We start from the raw sequence: 12,706 nt of genomic DNA, 5'->3' as shown, positions 1-12,706 counted from the left end.
CAAATACAATTTAAATACAAATTGAATGCCTCTTTTCTATTTGCAGCCTTCTGAGGTAAATATTAACATTAACTTTTTCCACAGGCTAATACATTTTAAAATAAAATAACAATGAATAAACCAAACATTGAGGACACTGATCTAATCTGATGTGCCCAAGCCAGATACCTGGCATCTTTTCTTGGATGCTAGTTCATTAATGTCGGGGCTCAGGCTTTGAGCTGAGGCAACCTTCATTATCGAACAAAGGTGTTCATCAGTCATTATATCCCGTAGTCCACCCGGACCAAAGTCTTGGGGGCGTGCCTTAAAGGCACTGCTATTAACGTCCGCTTTTCATCCATTCCACACAACGTGCCGGTCCAGTCACAGGGATATGTGCGGCTTCTGTCCGCACACACAAGTTAATGCATTGCATACTTGATCAACAGTGATACAGGTCACACTGAGGGTGCCCGAATAAACAACTTTAACATTGTTAGAAATATACGGCACAATGTGAACCCACACCAAACAAGAATGACAAACACATTTCGGGAGAACATCCGCACTGTAAACACAACAGAACAAATACCCAGAACCCTTTGCAGAACTAACTCTTCCGACACACACACACACACATTCCTTGTAGCGTCCCGGAAGAGTTAGTGCTGCAAAAGGTTCTGGGTATTTGTTCTGTTATGTTTATGTTGTGTTACGGTGCGGATGTTCTCCCGAAATGTGTTTTGTCATTCTTGTTTGGTGTGGGTTCACAGTGTGGCGTATATTTCTAACAGTGTTAAAGTTGTTTATATCGCCACCCTCAGTGTAACCTGTATGGCTGTTGATCAAGTATGCGTTGCATTCACTTGAGTGTGCGTGCAGAAGCCGCACTTATCATGTGACTGGGCCGGCACTCGTTGGACTGGATGAAGATTTTCGGGAGGGGCGCTGAAAATTTTGAGTTGTCAAGTATGAGAGTTGTCAATTATGATAATTAGCGGTGAATGCGGTGTGACCGCGGCACCGCCGATTACTGCGGCGGGCCAGCTCTAGTGTTAATTTGATATCGCCAAATTTGGCCCGCGGGCCAGAGTTTGACACCCATGCTTTACGGCAATCTGGTATGCAGTTTTTTAGTTGAGCGCAAACAGAATCTGTTCCGTTATGTTCCCCTTTTTAAAGTAACATTTTAAAACGTTGCGATCACTAGCCTGCCTCGTCACAATTGCCGCTACATGCAATAATGTAATCTTATTTTTGAGAAACCAGTACGGTTCTTACTTTCAGCATGCTGGCGTCTCCTGAGATGAGCATACACAGCACTGGGATTTCAATGCTGCCACTACCTGTTGGAGAACAACAAATATCACTGACAAAGGGAAAAATATCTCATCAGGCGCAAGACGTTGCTGCCAGTCAGTCCTTTCTTTTTTTTTTAGAATTTATTCATCAATCAAACAAAACAATACACAGCAATATTATGCAATATAAATGTTTTTGCTTGGTTCTCTCATGAGCTGCCATGATTTCTTCAGGACTCCATTATGAACTGACGATATTATTTGAGGTACCCAGTCAATAGTCACGTAAATCAAGTGTAGATCTTACCCAGAATGCCGGTGCGCTGGTGAGAGATATGACCTTCCAGACCTGCACGAAAGGCCGTCTCTCCTCCCCTTCGGCCGCTACTCCCATCATCCACCAGCAAGAACGCTTGGTGGTTGCTGTCCAGGAGGCACGAGTCATGTGCCGTGTTCTGGACGTAGTAGCAAGCGGGGAAGCTTCCCTTTAAATGGATGACAGAATAGTCGGTCAGAAGTCCATCCATCCATCCATCCATCTTTTTCCGCTTATCCGAGGTCGGGTCGCGGGGGCAGCAGCCTAAGCAGGGAAGCCCAGACGTCCCTCTCCCCAGCCACTTCGTCCAGCTCTTCCTGTGGGACCCCGAGGCGTTCCCAGGCCAGCCGGGAGACATAGTCTTCCCAACGTGTCCTGGGTCTTCCCCGCGGCCTCCTACCGGTCGGACGTGCCCTAAACACCTCCCTAGGGAGGCGTTCGGGTGGCATCCTGACCAGATGCCCGAACCACCTCATCTGGCTCCTCTCGATGTGGAGGAGCAGCGGCTTTACTTTGAGCTCCTCCCGGATGGCAGAGCTTCTCACCCTATCTCTAAGGGAGAACCCCGCCACCCGGCGGAAGAAACTCATTTCGGCCGCTTGTACCCGTGATCTTGTCCTTTCGGTCATAACCCAAAGCTCATGACCATAGGTGAGGATGGAAACGTAGATCGACCGGTAAATTGAGAGCTTTGCCTTCCGGCTCAGCTCCTTCTTCACCACAACGGATCGATACAGCGTCCGCATTACTGAAGACGCCACACCGATCCGCCTGTCGATCTCACGATCCACTCTTCCCTCACTCGTGAACAAGACTCCCAGGTACTTGAACTCCTCCACTTGGGGCAAGATCTCCTCCCCAACCCGGAGATGGCACTCCACCCTTTCCCGGGCGAGAACCATGGACTCGGACTTGGAGGTGCTGATTCTCATCCCAGTCGCTTCACACTCAGCTGCGAACCGATCCAGTGAGAGCTGAAGATCCTGGCCAGATGAAGCCATCAGGACCACATCATCTGCAAAAAGCAGAGACCTAATCCTGCAGCCACCAAACCAGATCCCCTCAACGCCTTGATTGGGCCTAGAAATTCTGTCCATAAAAGTTATGAACAGAATCGGTGACAAAGGGCAGCCTTGGCGGAGTCCAACCCTCACTGGAAACGTGTCCGACTTACTACCGGCAATGCGGACCAAGCTCTGGCACTGATCATACAGGGAGCGGACTGCCACAATCAGACAGTCCGATACCCCATACTCTCTGAGCACTCCCCACAGGACTTCCCGAGGGACACGGTCGAATGCCTTCTCCAAGTCCACAAAAGACATGTAGACTGGTTGGGCAAACTCCCATGCACCCTCAAGGACCCTGCCGAGAGTATAGAGCTGGTCCACAGTTCCACGACCAGGACAAAAACCACACTGTTCCTCCTGAATCCGAGGTTCGACTATCCGGCGTAGCCTCCTCTCCAGTACACCTGAATAGACCTTACCGGGAAGGCTGAGGAGTGTGATCCCACGATAGTTAGAACACACCCTCCGGTTCCCCTTCTTAAAGAGAGGAACCACCACCCCGGTCTGCCAATCCAGAGGTACCGCCCCCGATGTCCACGCGATGCTGCAGAGTCTTGTCAACCAAGACAGCCCCACAGCATCCAGGGCCTTAAGGAACTCCGGGCGGATCTCATCTACCCCCGGGGCCTTGCCACCGAGGAGCTTTTTAACTACCTCAGCAACCTCAGCCCCAGAAGTCAGGAGAGACAACCCAAACTAACTACGGTAGGAAGGGGATTCATATGGCTCCATTCCTCGCGGTTTACCTGACACATGAAACCTGACCAATTGGGGGAGTGCACTATCCACTTCAGCCGGCAGGTGGCAGTAGAGTGTTGAATATTTCTAAATGTGTTGAGTGGCAATTCCAACTTTGACCACAGCATCAGTTGCTATGTAGAGTGGCTCTTTTCATCATTTTCAGCAGACTGCATTGCAAAATGATTTAACACTTTCCTCACACCTTCCTGACTGTATTACTTTAGTAAAGTTGCAGGAAAAACACATTTTCTGATTTATATATCTCAATGATCCCCAGAGCAAACTAAGTCAAGAACAAGGTGCATAGGTAGCCAGTAGGAGTGGTATCAATCCGATACCAAGTAAATATAGAGCTAATATTTCTGATACTTTTTACTTAACATTTGTGATCATTGGATGATTTTGTGATTTGAAGTTTAATTTGTTGATCATAATTACAATCAGAACACAAAAAAGGGCAAAGGACAAACAAAAAAATTATGTGAACAGTTTTAATAAGCTATAAATTAGAGGTGTTCTGATCAGGGTTTTATGCTGCCGATTCCGATAATCCATGAGTGAGTTCAACTAATACCGATCGCATGTATTTTACACAAATTTCCAGACTGCATGAAAATAGAGAAAGTAACCCCACCCTTTAAAAAAGTAAATAAATCAGGATTTTCTAATTATAGGCCGATATCGTTACTTTCACGGTTCTGTAAGATTCTGGAGAAGTTATCTACGATTAGACTGAACACATTTCTTAATGAATTTAGGATTTTAAGTTACAGCCAATATGGGTTTCGACCTAATCATTCAACTGCTACAGCAATCATGGAACTAACTGAATAAATCCGCCAACGCAATAGATAAAAAGCACTATTTAGTAAGCAAAATAAAAGCCACAGCCACCATCAAAACCCTGCTGACCATTCAGCGGGCCCATAATTATTAAAAGTTGAAGTATGAGCAATAATAATATGGGCTGCTTGCATTGCAAGTGTCCATTCACTGCTGCTTAGCAGCATGTGACTGGGCGCGGGCATTGCAGCGGGCCCATAATTATTAAAAGTTAAAGTATGAGCAATAATAATATGGGGTGCTTGCATTGCAAGTGTCCATTCACTGCTGCTTAGCAGCATGTGAATGGGCGCTGGCATTGCAGCGGGCCCGTAATTATTAAAAGTTGAAGTATGAGCAATAATAATATGGGCTGCTTGCATTGCAAGCACCCATTCACTGCTGCTTAGCAGCATGTGAATGGGCGCGGGCATTGCAGCGGGCCCATAATTATTAAAAGTTGAAGTATGAGCAATAATAATATGGGCTGCTTGCATTGCAAGTGTCCATTCACTGCTGCTTAGCAGCATGTGAATGGGCGCGGGCATTGCAGCGGGCCCATAATTATTAAAAGTTGAAGTATGAGCAATAATAATATCGGCTGCTTGCATTGCAAGTGTCCATTCACTGCTGCTTAGCAGCATGTGAATGGGTGCGGGCATAGCAGCGGGCCCATAATTATTAAAAGTTGAAGTATGAGCAATAATAATATGGGCTGCTTGCATTGCAAGTGTCCATTCACTGCTGCTTAGCAGCATGTGAATGGGCGCTGGCATTGCAGCGGGCCCATAATTATTAAAAGTTGAAGTGTGAGCAATAATAATATGGGCTGCTTGCATTGCAAGTGTCCATTCACTGCTGCTTAGCAGCATGTGAATGGGCGCGGGCATTGCAGCGGGCCCATAATTATTAAAAGTTGAAGTATGAGCAATAATAATATGGGCTGCTTGCATTGCAAGTGTCCATTCACTGCTGCTTAGCAGCATGTGAATGGGCGCGGGCATTGCAGCGGGCCCATAATTATTAAAAGTTGAAGTATGAGCAATAATAATATGGGCTGCTTGCATTGCAAGTGTCCATTCACTGCTGCTTAGCAGCATGTGAATGGGCGCGGGCATTGCAGCGGGCCCATAATTATTAAAAGTTGAAGTATGAGCAATAATAATATGGGCTGCTTGCATTGCAAGTGTCCATTCACTGCTGCTTAGCAGCATATGAATGGGCGCTGGCATTGCAGCGGGCCCATAATTATTAAATGTTGAAGTAAGAGCAATAATAATATGGGCTGCTTGCATTGCAAGTGTCCATTCACTTACTGCTTAGCAGCATGTGAATGGGCGCGGGCATTGCAGCGGGCCCATAATTATTAAAAGTTGAAGTATGAGCAATAATAATATGGGCTGCTTGCATTGCAAGCACCCATTCACTGCTGCTTAGCAGCATGTGAATGGGCGATTGCATTTCAGCAGGCCCATAATAAAAGTTGACGTATGAGCAATAATAATATGGGCTGCTTGCATTTCAGCTAGGCCCATAATGATGTAAAAAATGTGAACAAATAAAAAAACTAAGAGACCTGAAACAAATCCCTTGGTAGTTATCCTATTTGGAGCGATCCACCCACCCTCAGTCGTGAGGAGAACAAGTTCGTGGAATGTGCAGCGCTTAATGAGTACCTCTGCATTAACGAGCTGTTGTCTGTCGAACACAATGCCCCAGGGTGCGATTCCCACAGCTATGACTTTCTTCTTGGAGATCTTCGAAGCTGCAGCGCTGTGGTCCCTCACCGCCTCGCCGACACAGCGAGCCACGCCTTCCCGTAGACCCCCCGTAAAGATCCAGGCCCCTGGGTGAGAGAGGGGGTGTGATTTTGATTTTTTTTTTCAAAACATTAAGGATATAAATACCAAAAGAGTAAGCCTTTACAATATGGTGCAATTTCAAGTTTCAAACTCCTTAAAGGGGAACTGCACTTTTTTTTGGAATGTTGCTTATCATTCACAATCCCTATGTAAGACATGAACACATGTGGTATTCTTTTTTTTAATGTATTCTAAGTCGTAAAATGTGGCAAGTAAGAGGTGGCTAACAATGCAGATAATGGACGTACACTATTCAGCCCATAAAGCCCTCTAAAAAACTGCCAACAATACCCCATTTACATCTTCTGACCTGAATACTACCCAAATATTAGCGATATTGTTAATATAAGTGCCAATAATAATAATAATAATAATAGATTTTATTTGTAAAAGCACTTTACATTGAGTAAAGAACTTCAAAGTGCTAAAGTGTATTAAAAAAATAAATAAAAATAAATAAATAATAATAATAATAATAAAAAATGTTTTTAAATAATAAACAAATAAATACAAATAAAAACTATCCATCCATCCATCCATCTTCTTCCGCTTATCCGAGGTCGGGTCGCGGGGGCAGCAGCCTAAGCAGGGAAGCCCAGACTTCCCTCTCCCCAGCCACTTCGTCCAACTCTTCCTGTGGGACCCCGAGGCGTTCCCAGGCCAGCCGGGAGACATAGTCTTCCCAACGTGTCCTGGGTCTTCCCCGCGGCCTCCTACCGGTCGGACGTGCCCTAAACACCTCCCTAGGGAGGCGTTCGGGTGGCATCCTGACCAGATGCCCGAACCACCTCATCTGGCTCCTCTCGATGTGGAGGAGCAGCGGCTTTACTTTGAGCTCCTCCCGGATGGCAGAGCTTCTCACCCTATCTCTAAGGGAGAGCCCCGCCACCCGGCGGAGGAAACTCATTTCGGCCTCTTGTACCCGTGATCTTGTCCTTTCGGTCATAACCCAAAGCTCATGACCATAGGTGAGGATGGGAACGTAGATCGACCGGTAAATTGAGAGCTTTGCCTTCCGGTTCAGCTCCTTCTTCACCACAACGGATCGATACAGCGTCCGCATTACTGAAGACGCCGCACCGATCCGCCTGTCGAGCTCACGATCCACTCTTCCCTCACTCGTGAACAAGACTCCGAGGTACTTGAACTCCTCCACTTGGGGCAAGATCTCCTCCCCAACCCGGAGATGGCACTCCACCCTTTTCCGGGCGAGAACCATGGACTCGGACTTGGAGGTGCTGATTCTCATCCCAGTCGCTTCACACTCGGCTGCGAACCGATCCAGTGAGAGCTGAAGATCCTGGCCAGATGAAGCCATCAGGACCACATCATCTGCAAAAAGCAGAGACCTAATCCTGCAGCCACCAAACCAGATCCCCTCAACGCCTTGACTGCGCCTAGAAATTATGTCCATAAAAGTTATGAACAGAATCGGTGACAAAAGGCAGCCTTGGCGGAGTCCAACCCTCACTGGAAACGTGTCCGACTTACTGCCGGCAATGCGGACCAAGCTCTGGCACTGAGCATACAGGGAGCGGACTGCCACAATCAGACAGTCCGTTACCCCATACTCTCTGAGCACTCCCCACAGGACTTCCCGAGGGACACGGTCGAATGCCTTCTCCAAGTCCACAAAACACATGTAAGACTGGTTGGGCAAACTCCCATGCACCCTCAAGGACCCTGCCGAGAGTATAGAGCTGGTCCACAGTTCCACGACCAGGACGAAAACCACACTGTTCCTCCTGAATCCGAGGTTCGACTATCCGGCGTAGCCTCCTCTCCAGTACACCTGAATAGACCTTACCGGGAAGGCTGAGGAGTGTGATCCCACGATAGTTAGAGCACACCCTCCGGTTCCCCTTCTTAAAGAGAGGAACCACCACCCCGGTCTGCCAATCCAGAGGTACCGCCCTCGATGTCCACGCGATGCTGCAGAGTCTTGTCAACCAAGACAGCCCCACAGCATCCAGAGCCTTAAGGAACTCCGGGCGGATCTCATCTAACCCTGGGGCCTTGCCACCGAGGAGCTTTTTAACTACCTCAGCAACCTCAGCCCCAGAAATAGGAGAGCCCACCACAGACTCCCCAGGCACTGCTTCCTCATAAGAAGACGTGTTGGTGGGATTGAGGAGGTCTTCGAAGTATTCCCTCCACCGATCCACAACATCCGCAGTCGAGGTCAGCAGAACACCAAATAAAAACTAGAACAGCCAAATAGCTAAAACTAGTATGCATATATCTAAAAAAAAAAAAAGGGTTTTTAAGCCTTTTTTAAAAGCATCCACAGTCTGTGGTGCCCTCAGGTGGTCAGGGAGAGCGTTCCACAGACTGGGAGCGGCGGAGCAGAAAGCCCCGGTCTCCCATTGTTCGTAGCTTTGTCAATGCAGACAAACTCTTTTTAGCGGTGCCGTGATCACAGAGAGCCAACGAGCTTATGCTGCTATATTGACATATTGAGTTGGTGAATGTTCATTCCTATTCCCGATTATAAATCATGCCTCCTGGCTGGTTATGGATACCAAGTATCGCTACAAAATACACCCCCGCTACCACCAAACGCGCCCGGGAATCATTTTTGGTGTTTTAACCCCCAATTCCAAGCCTTGATGCTGAGTGCCAAGCAGGGAAGAATGCTGGTATGAGCTTTTAAACATAACCCGTTAACTGCTGCCAATCAAATGGTGAATAAGATACTCTTTAGGGTTCATATGTTTGTAAATTTTACTGTGATGAAGTCAGTGCCTCACCAGCCATCAACCTCACCGCACGTAACTGATATATATATATATATATATATATATATATATATATATATATATATATATATTTTTTTTTTTTTTTTTTTTTTTTTTTTTTTTTTTTTTTTTTTTTTTTTTTACAGCCCGGCCCCCGACCCAATTTTTTTTATTGTAATTTTGAAGAATGTATCTGAATGAAATGTCACATGTTAAATGTTTAAATATTAACAGTCAGTTTACTGTACTGTGCCAACTGTACTACTACACTGCAAAAAGGCAGTGTTCAAATACAAAGAAAAAAAAAAAATACAAAAATGAGGGGTATTTTACTTGAACTAAGCAAAATTATCTGCCAATAGAACAAGAAAATTTGGCTTGTCAAGACTTTCCAAAACAAGTAAAATTAGCTTACCTCAATGAACCCCAAAATACCTTAAACTAAGTATATTCTCACTAATAAAAAAGTGCACTTTTCTTGGTAGAAAAAACAAATATGAGACCTTTTTTCTCAATATGTTGAAAAATATTCTTAAATGAAGTAAATGCTAGTGCCATTATCTTGACATAATGATATGCGCTCGGCATTACACTTCTTGAAACCAGCAAACTTATACTAAAAACTAATTTATTGTTCTTAATGGAAAGGCAACAAGGCAACCGCTTGTCACTCTCGGGGTCTCCTAGCCGCTCAGACAAATCATGTTGTCTAAAAATGCATTTTTCCATCAATAACATGACATCATCGCGCCAAGTGCGTGCTCTTTCAGTCAATTAGTGCGCAATTTTTTTTTTAGATTGTAATTTTGAAGAATTAATCTGAATGTGCATGAACTATTTCTGTTCAAAATTGTTTGAAATGTTAAATGTTTAAATATTAACTGTCAGTTTACTGTACTGTGCCAACTGTACTACTATATGAGTACCTATTTTCTATTGTTTCATTGAAAATAAAACAGCATAGTCCATTTGGCTGTCATCTGTTTTAATTATGAGACACAATTGTGTCAAAGTCATGATTTTTTTATTTCATGCTTGAAATAAGAAATTATTACTTTGGAAAAAGTACTTTTATACTTGTGAGTGTTGATGACACAGCTTTGCAACACTTGATATTCTAGTTTCAAGCATGTTTTACTCAATATAGGTCATCAAATCTCAGCAACAAGCTGTAATATCTTACTGAGATCATTTAGGACCAAAACACTTAAAACAAGTAAAACAGACAGAAAATAAGCAAATATCACCCTTATTTGAGATATTTCATCTTACTTAGATTTCAGTTTTTGCAGTGTACCTGAGCATTTCTTGGACTACATGTGACCACATGAGAGGTGCACACTGTGGCCATACCAGTATCACCAAAACCATGAACCTTACCACATACAAAACCATCATTACACGCCTAGTGTTTACTCATTTTATCAATCCTAGATCATTCTCATTAATAGATGTGAGCATGTTTTACACTGTAAGAAGTTTCAAACGTTACTAAAAGCCGTCAAACCACGAGCCACACCTACTTCATTACCCAACGTACTTTTTTCCTTGTTCTCTTTGTTCTCCTTGCCTGCCACATCCACCCGTGCTTTACCTCTGCTCCCACACCTAACTAACCCCTGGCTAAATACTTCGCCGCTCCATGCTTTTACTTTGAAGCTTATATTGCACTGAACAGTAAGCCACCTGTACATGGACATTTATTTAATCGGATCATCATTTGGATCAGAACGTTACCGGAACCCTGAAAAAAATTATGTGATTATGACGATAAATCGGTATACTTTACTTTGACTTCGGAAAGGTGTTTTATTAATTGTGCTACGGCGCCATCTTTTGGACGAGTTTGATCACTACAGGTGCTAAATAAGCAGTAGACTTCCACTGTAAACAGACAAGGCTTTGTGCATTTCTGCTAGCCCGACGTTATTACGGTATTTATTTATAAATTTTTTTCCTTCTGTTCACTACTTTTGTTTTACCACTCTTTTTGAAATGGAGCTGTTCTGTGCTTTATATGTTGTGATTATGTACGGGTCTTCATGTTACGACATTCTGCGTATGTGTTTTTGGCTAGCAGTTAGCACTTGGAGTAGCTGTAACGTTGTGAATAAAACAGCTCGTTAAAGGGGAACATTATCACCAGACCTATGTAAGCGTCAATATATACCTTGATGTTGCAGAAAAAAGACCATATATTTTTTTAACCGATTTCCGAACTCTAAATGGGTGAATTTTGGCGAATTAAATGCCTTTCTAATATTCGCTCTCGGAGCGATGACGTCACATCGGGAAGCAATCCGCCATTTTCTCAAACACCGAGTCAAATCAGCTCTGCTATTTTCCGTTTTTTCAACTGTTTCCGTACCTTGGAGACATCATGCCTCGTCGGTGTGTTGTCGGAGGGTGTAACAACACGAACAGGGACGGATTCAAGTTGCACCAGTGGCCCAAAGATGCGAAAGTGGCAAGAAATTGGACGTTTGTTCCGCACACTTTACCGACGAAAGCTATGCTACGACAGAGATGGCAAGAATGTGTGGATATCCTGCGACACTCAAAGCAGATGCATTTCCAACGATAAAGTCAAAGAAATCTGCCGCCAGACCCCCATTGAATCTGCCGGAGTGTGTGAGCAATTCAGGGACAAAGTACCTCGGTAGCACGGCAAGCAATGGCGGCAGTTTGTTCCCGCAGACGAGCGAGCTATCGACCCTAGCTTCCTTGGCCTGCTGACATCAACTCCAAAACTGGACGGATCAGCTTTCAGGAAAAGAGCGCGGATGAGGGTATGTCTACAGAATATATTAATTGATGAAAATTGGGCTGTCTGCACTCTCAAAGTGCATGTTGTTGCCAAATGTATTTCATATATTTATATATATAATAAAATAAATAAATATACATATAGCTAGAATTCACTGAAAGTCAAGTATTTCATACATATATATTAGAGATGCGCGGATAGGCAATTATTTCATCCGCAACCGCGTCAGAAAGTCGTCAACCATCCGCCATCCACCCGATGTAACGTTTGATCAGAACTTCACCCGCCCACCATCCGCCCGTTGTTATATATCTAATATTAATACAAAAATTTTAAAAAAGGGTGAAAACTACGCGAATTGCACCTTGTGCAGACAAGATTTTTCGATCGGACACGGAGGAATTAGCGATGTAAAAGACCACGTTGGGACAAAAAAACACAAGTCTAATGCCGTTGCTAGCGATACAAGTGGAAAACTTTCAACGTTTTTCGTCGCCCAAACAGATTCTTTGGATGTGATAAATGCCGAAGTTTTATTTACGGAGGCAATAATTGAGCATGGACTTCCAATCGCACTGGCTGATCACATGGGACAGTTAATAATGTAATGCAACCTTTAAAAATCATTACGCGGTGATCGCGATCCCAAAAATAAACTTTTCTTGCATGATAATGTCCAGAAAAATTCGCTTTATATTACTATAGAGTCCTTTTAACGAATGAGTTTGATGGTTTATCACAAACCTTAAATGAAAGAAGTCCTTTGTTCTCCTGCACCGCATGCGCAATCCTGTCGGCTGTATTTCACAGCACGACATACTGTAAAAAGTGTTTATACTATTTATACTTTCAATTAACAAATTGAAGTCTTGTGAAAGGTTGACAGGATAACTGGCATTAACTGTCAAAATAATTTCAAACTATTGAAGTTAGCTTACAGAATAAACATGTCAATCAACCCATATGATTTTTGCTGTAATATTTTTGTTTTGAAAAGTCACTGTGACTGATAGAAAAGTGATGGTTTTAGCAACATTTTAACCTGTCTGAATGCTAATAGTCATTTTGCGTCGGGGGGCGAAGCCCTGAACCCTCCACCAGGACTTT

The 12,706-nt window shown here is 44.1% G+C and overlaps 1 protein-coding gene across 1 annotated transcript in view; it reads right to left on the bottom strand.

The window, feature by feature from the left end:
* trpm4a (transient receptor potential cation channel, subfamily M, member 4a) overlaps nucleotides 1-12,706 on the bottom strand; it is a 119,309-nt gene that overhangs the window by 65,998 nt on the left and 40,605 nt on the right. The window contains exons 6-8 of the mRNA XM_061973798.2: nucleotides 5,909-6,078; nucleotides 1,591-1,768; nucleotides 1,264-1,328 (exon numbers count right to left, since the gene is read on the bottom strand). Of these exons, the coding sequence (XP_061829782.1) occupies nucleotides 1,264-1,328; nucleotides 1,591-1,768; nucleotides 5,909-6,078 (413 nt within the window). The remainder of the gene's footprint in view (nucleotides 1-1,263; nucleotides 1,329-1,590; nucleotides 1,769-5,908; nucleotides 6,079-12,706) is intronic.

Source organism: Nerophis lumbriciformis, linkage group LG22 (assembly GCF_033978685.3).
Source record: "Nerophis lumbriciformis linkage group LG22, RoL_Nlum_v2.1, whole genome shotgun sequence".
Classification (NCBI taxonomy): Eukaryota; Metazoa; Chordata; class Actinopteri; order Syngnathiformes; family Syngnathidae; genus Nerophis; species Nerophis lumbriciformis.
This window is presented reverse-complemented; position numbering and strand designations above follow the sequence as displayed.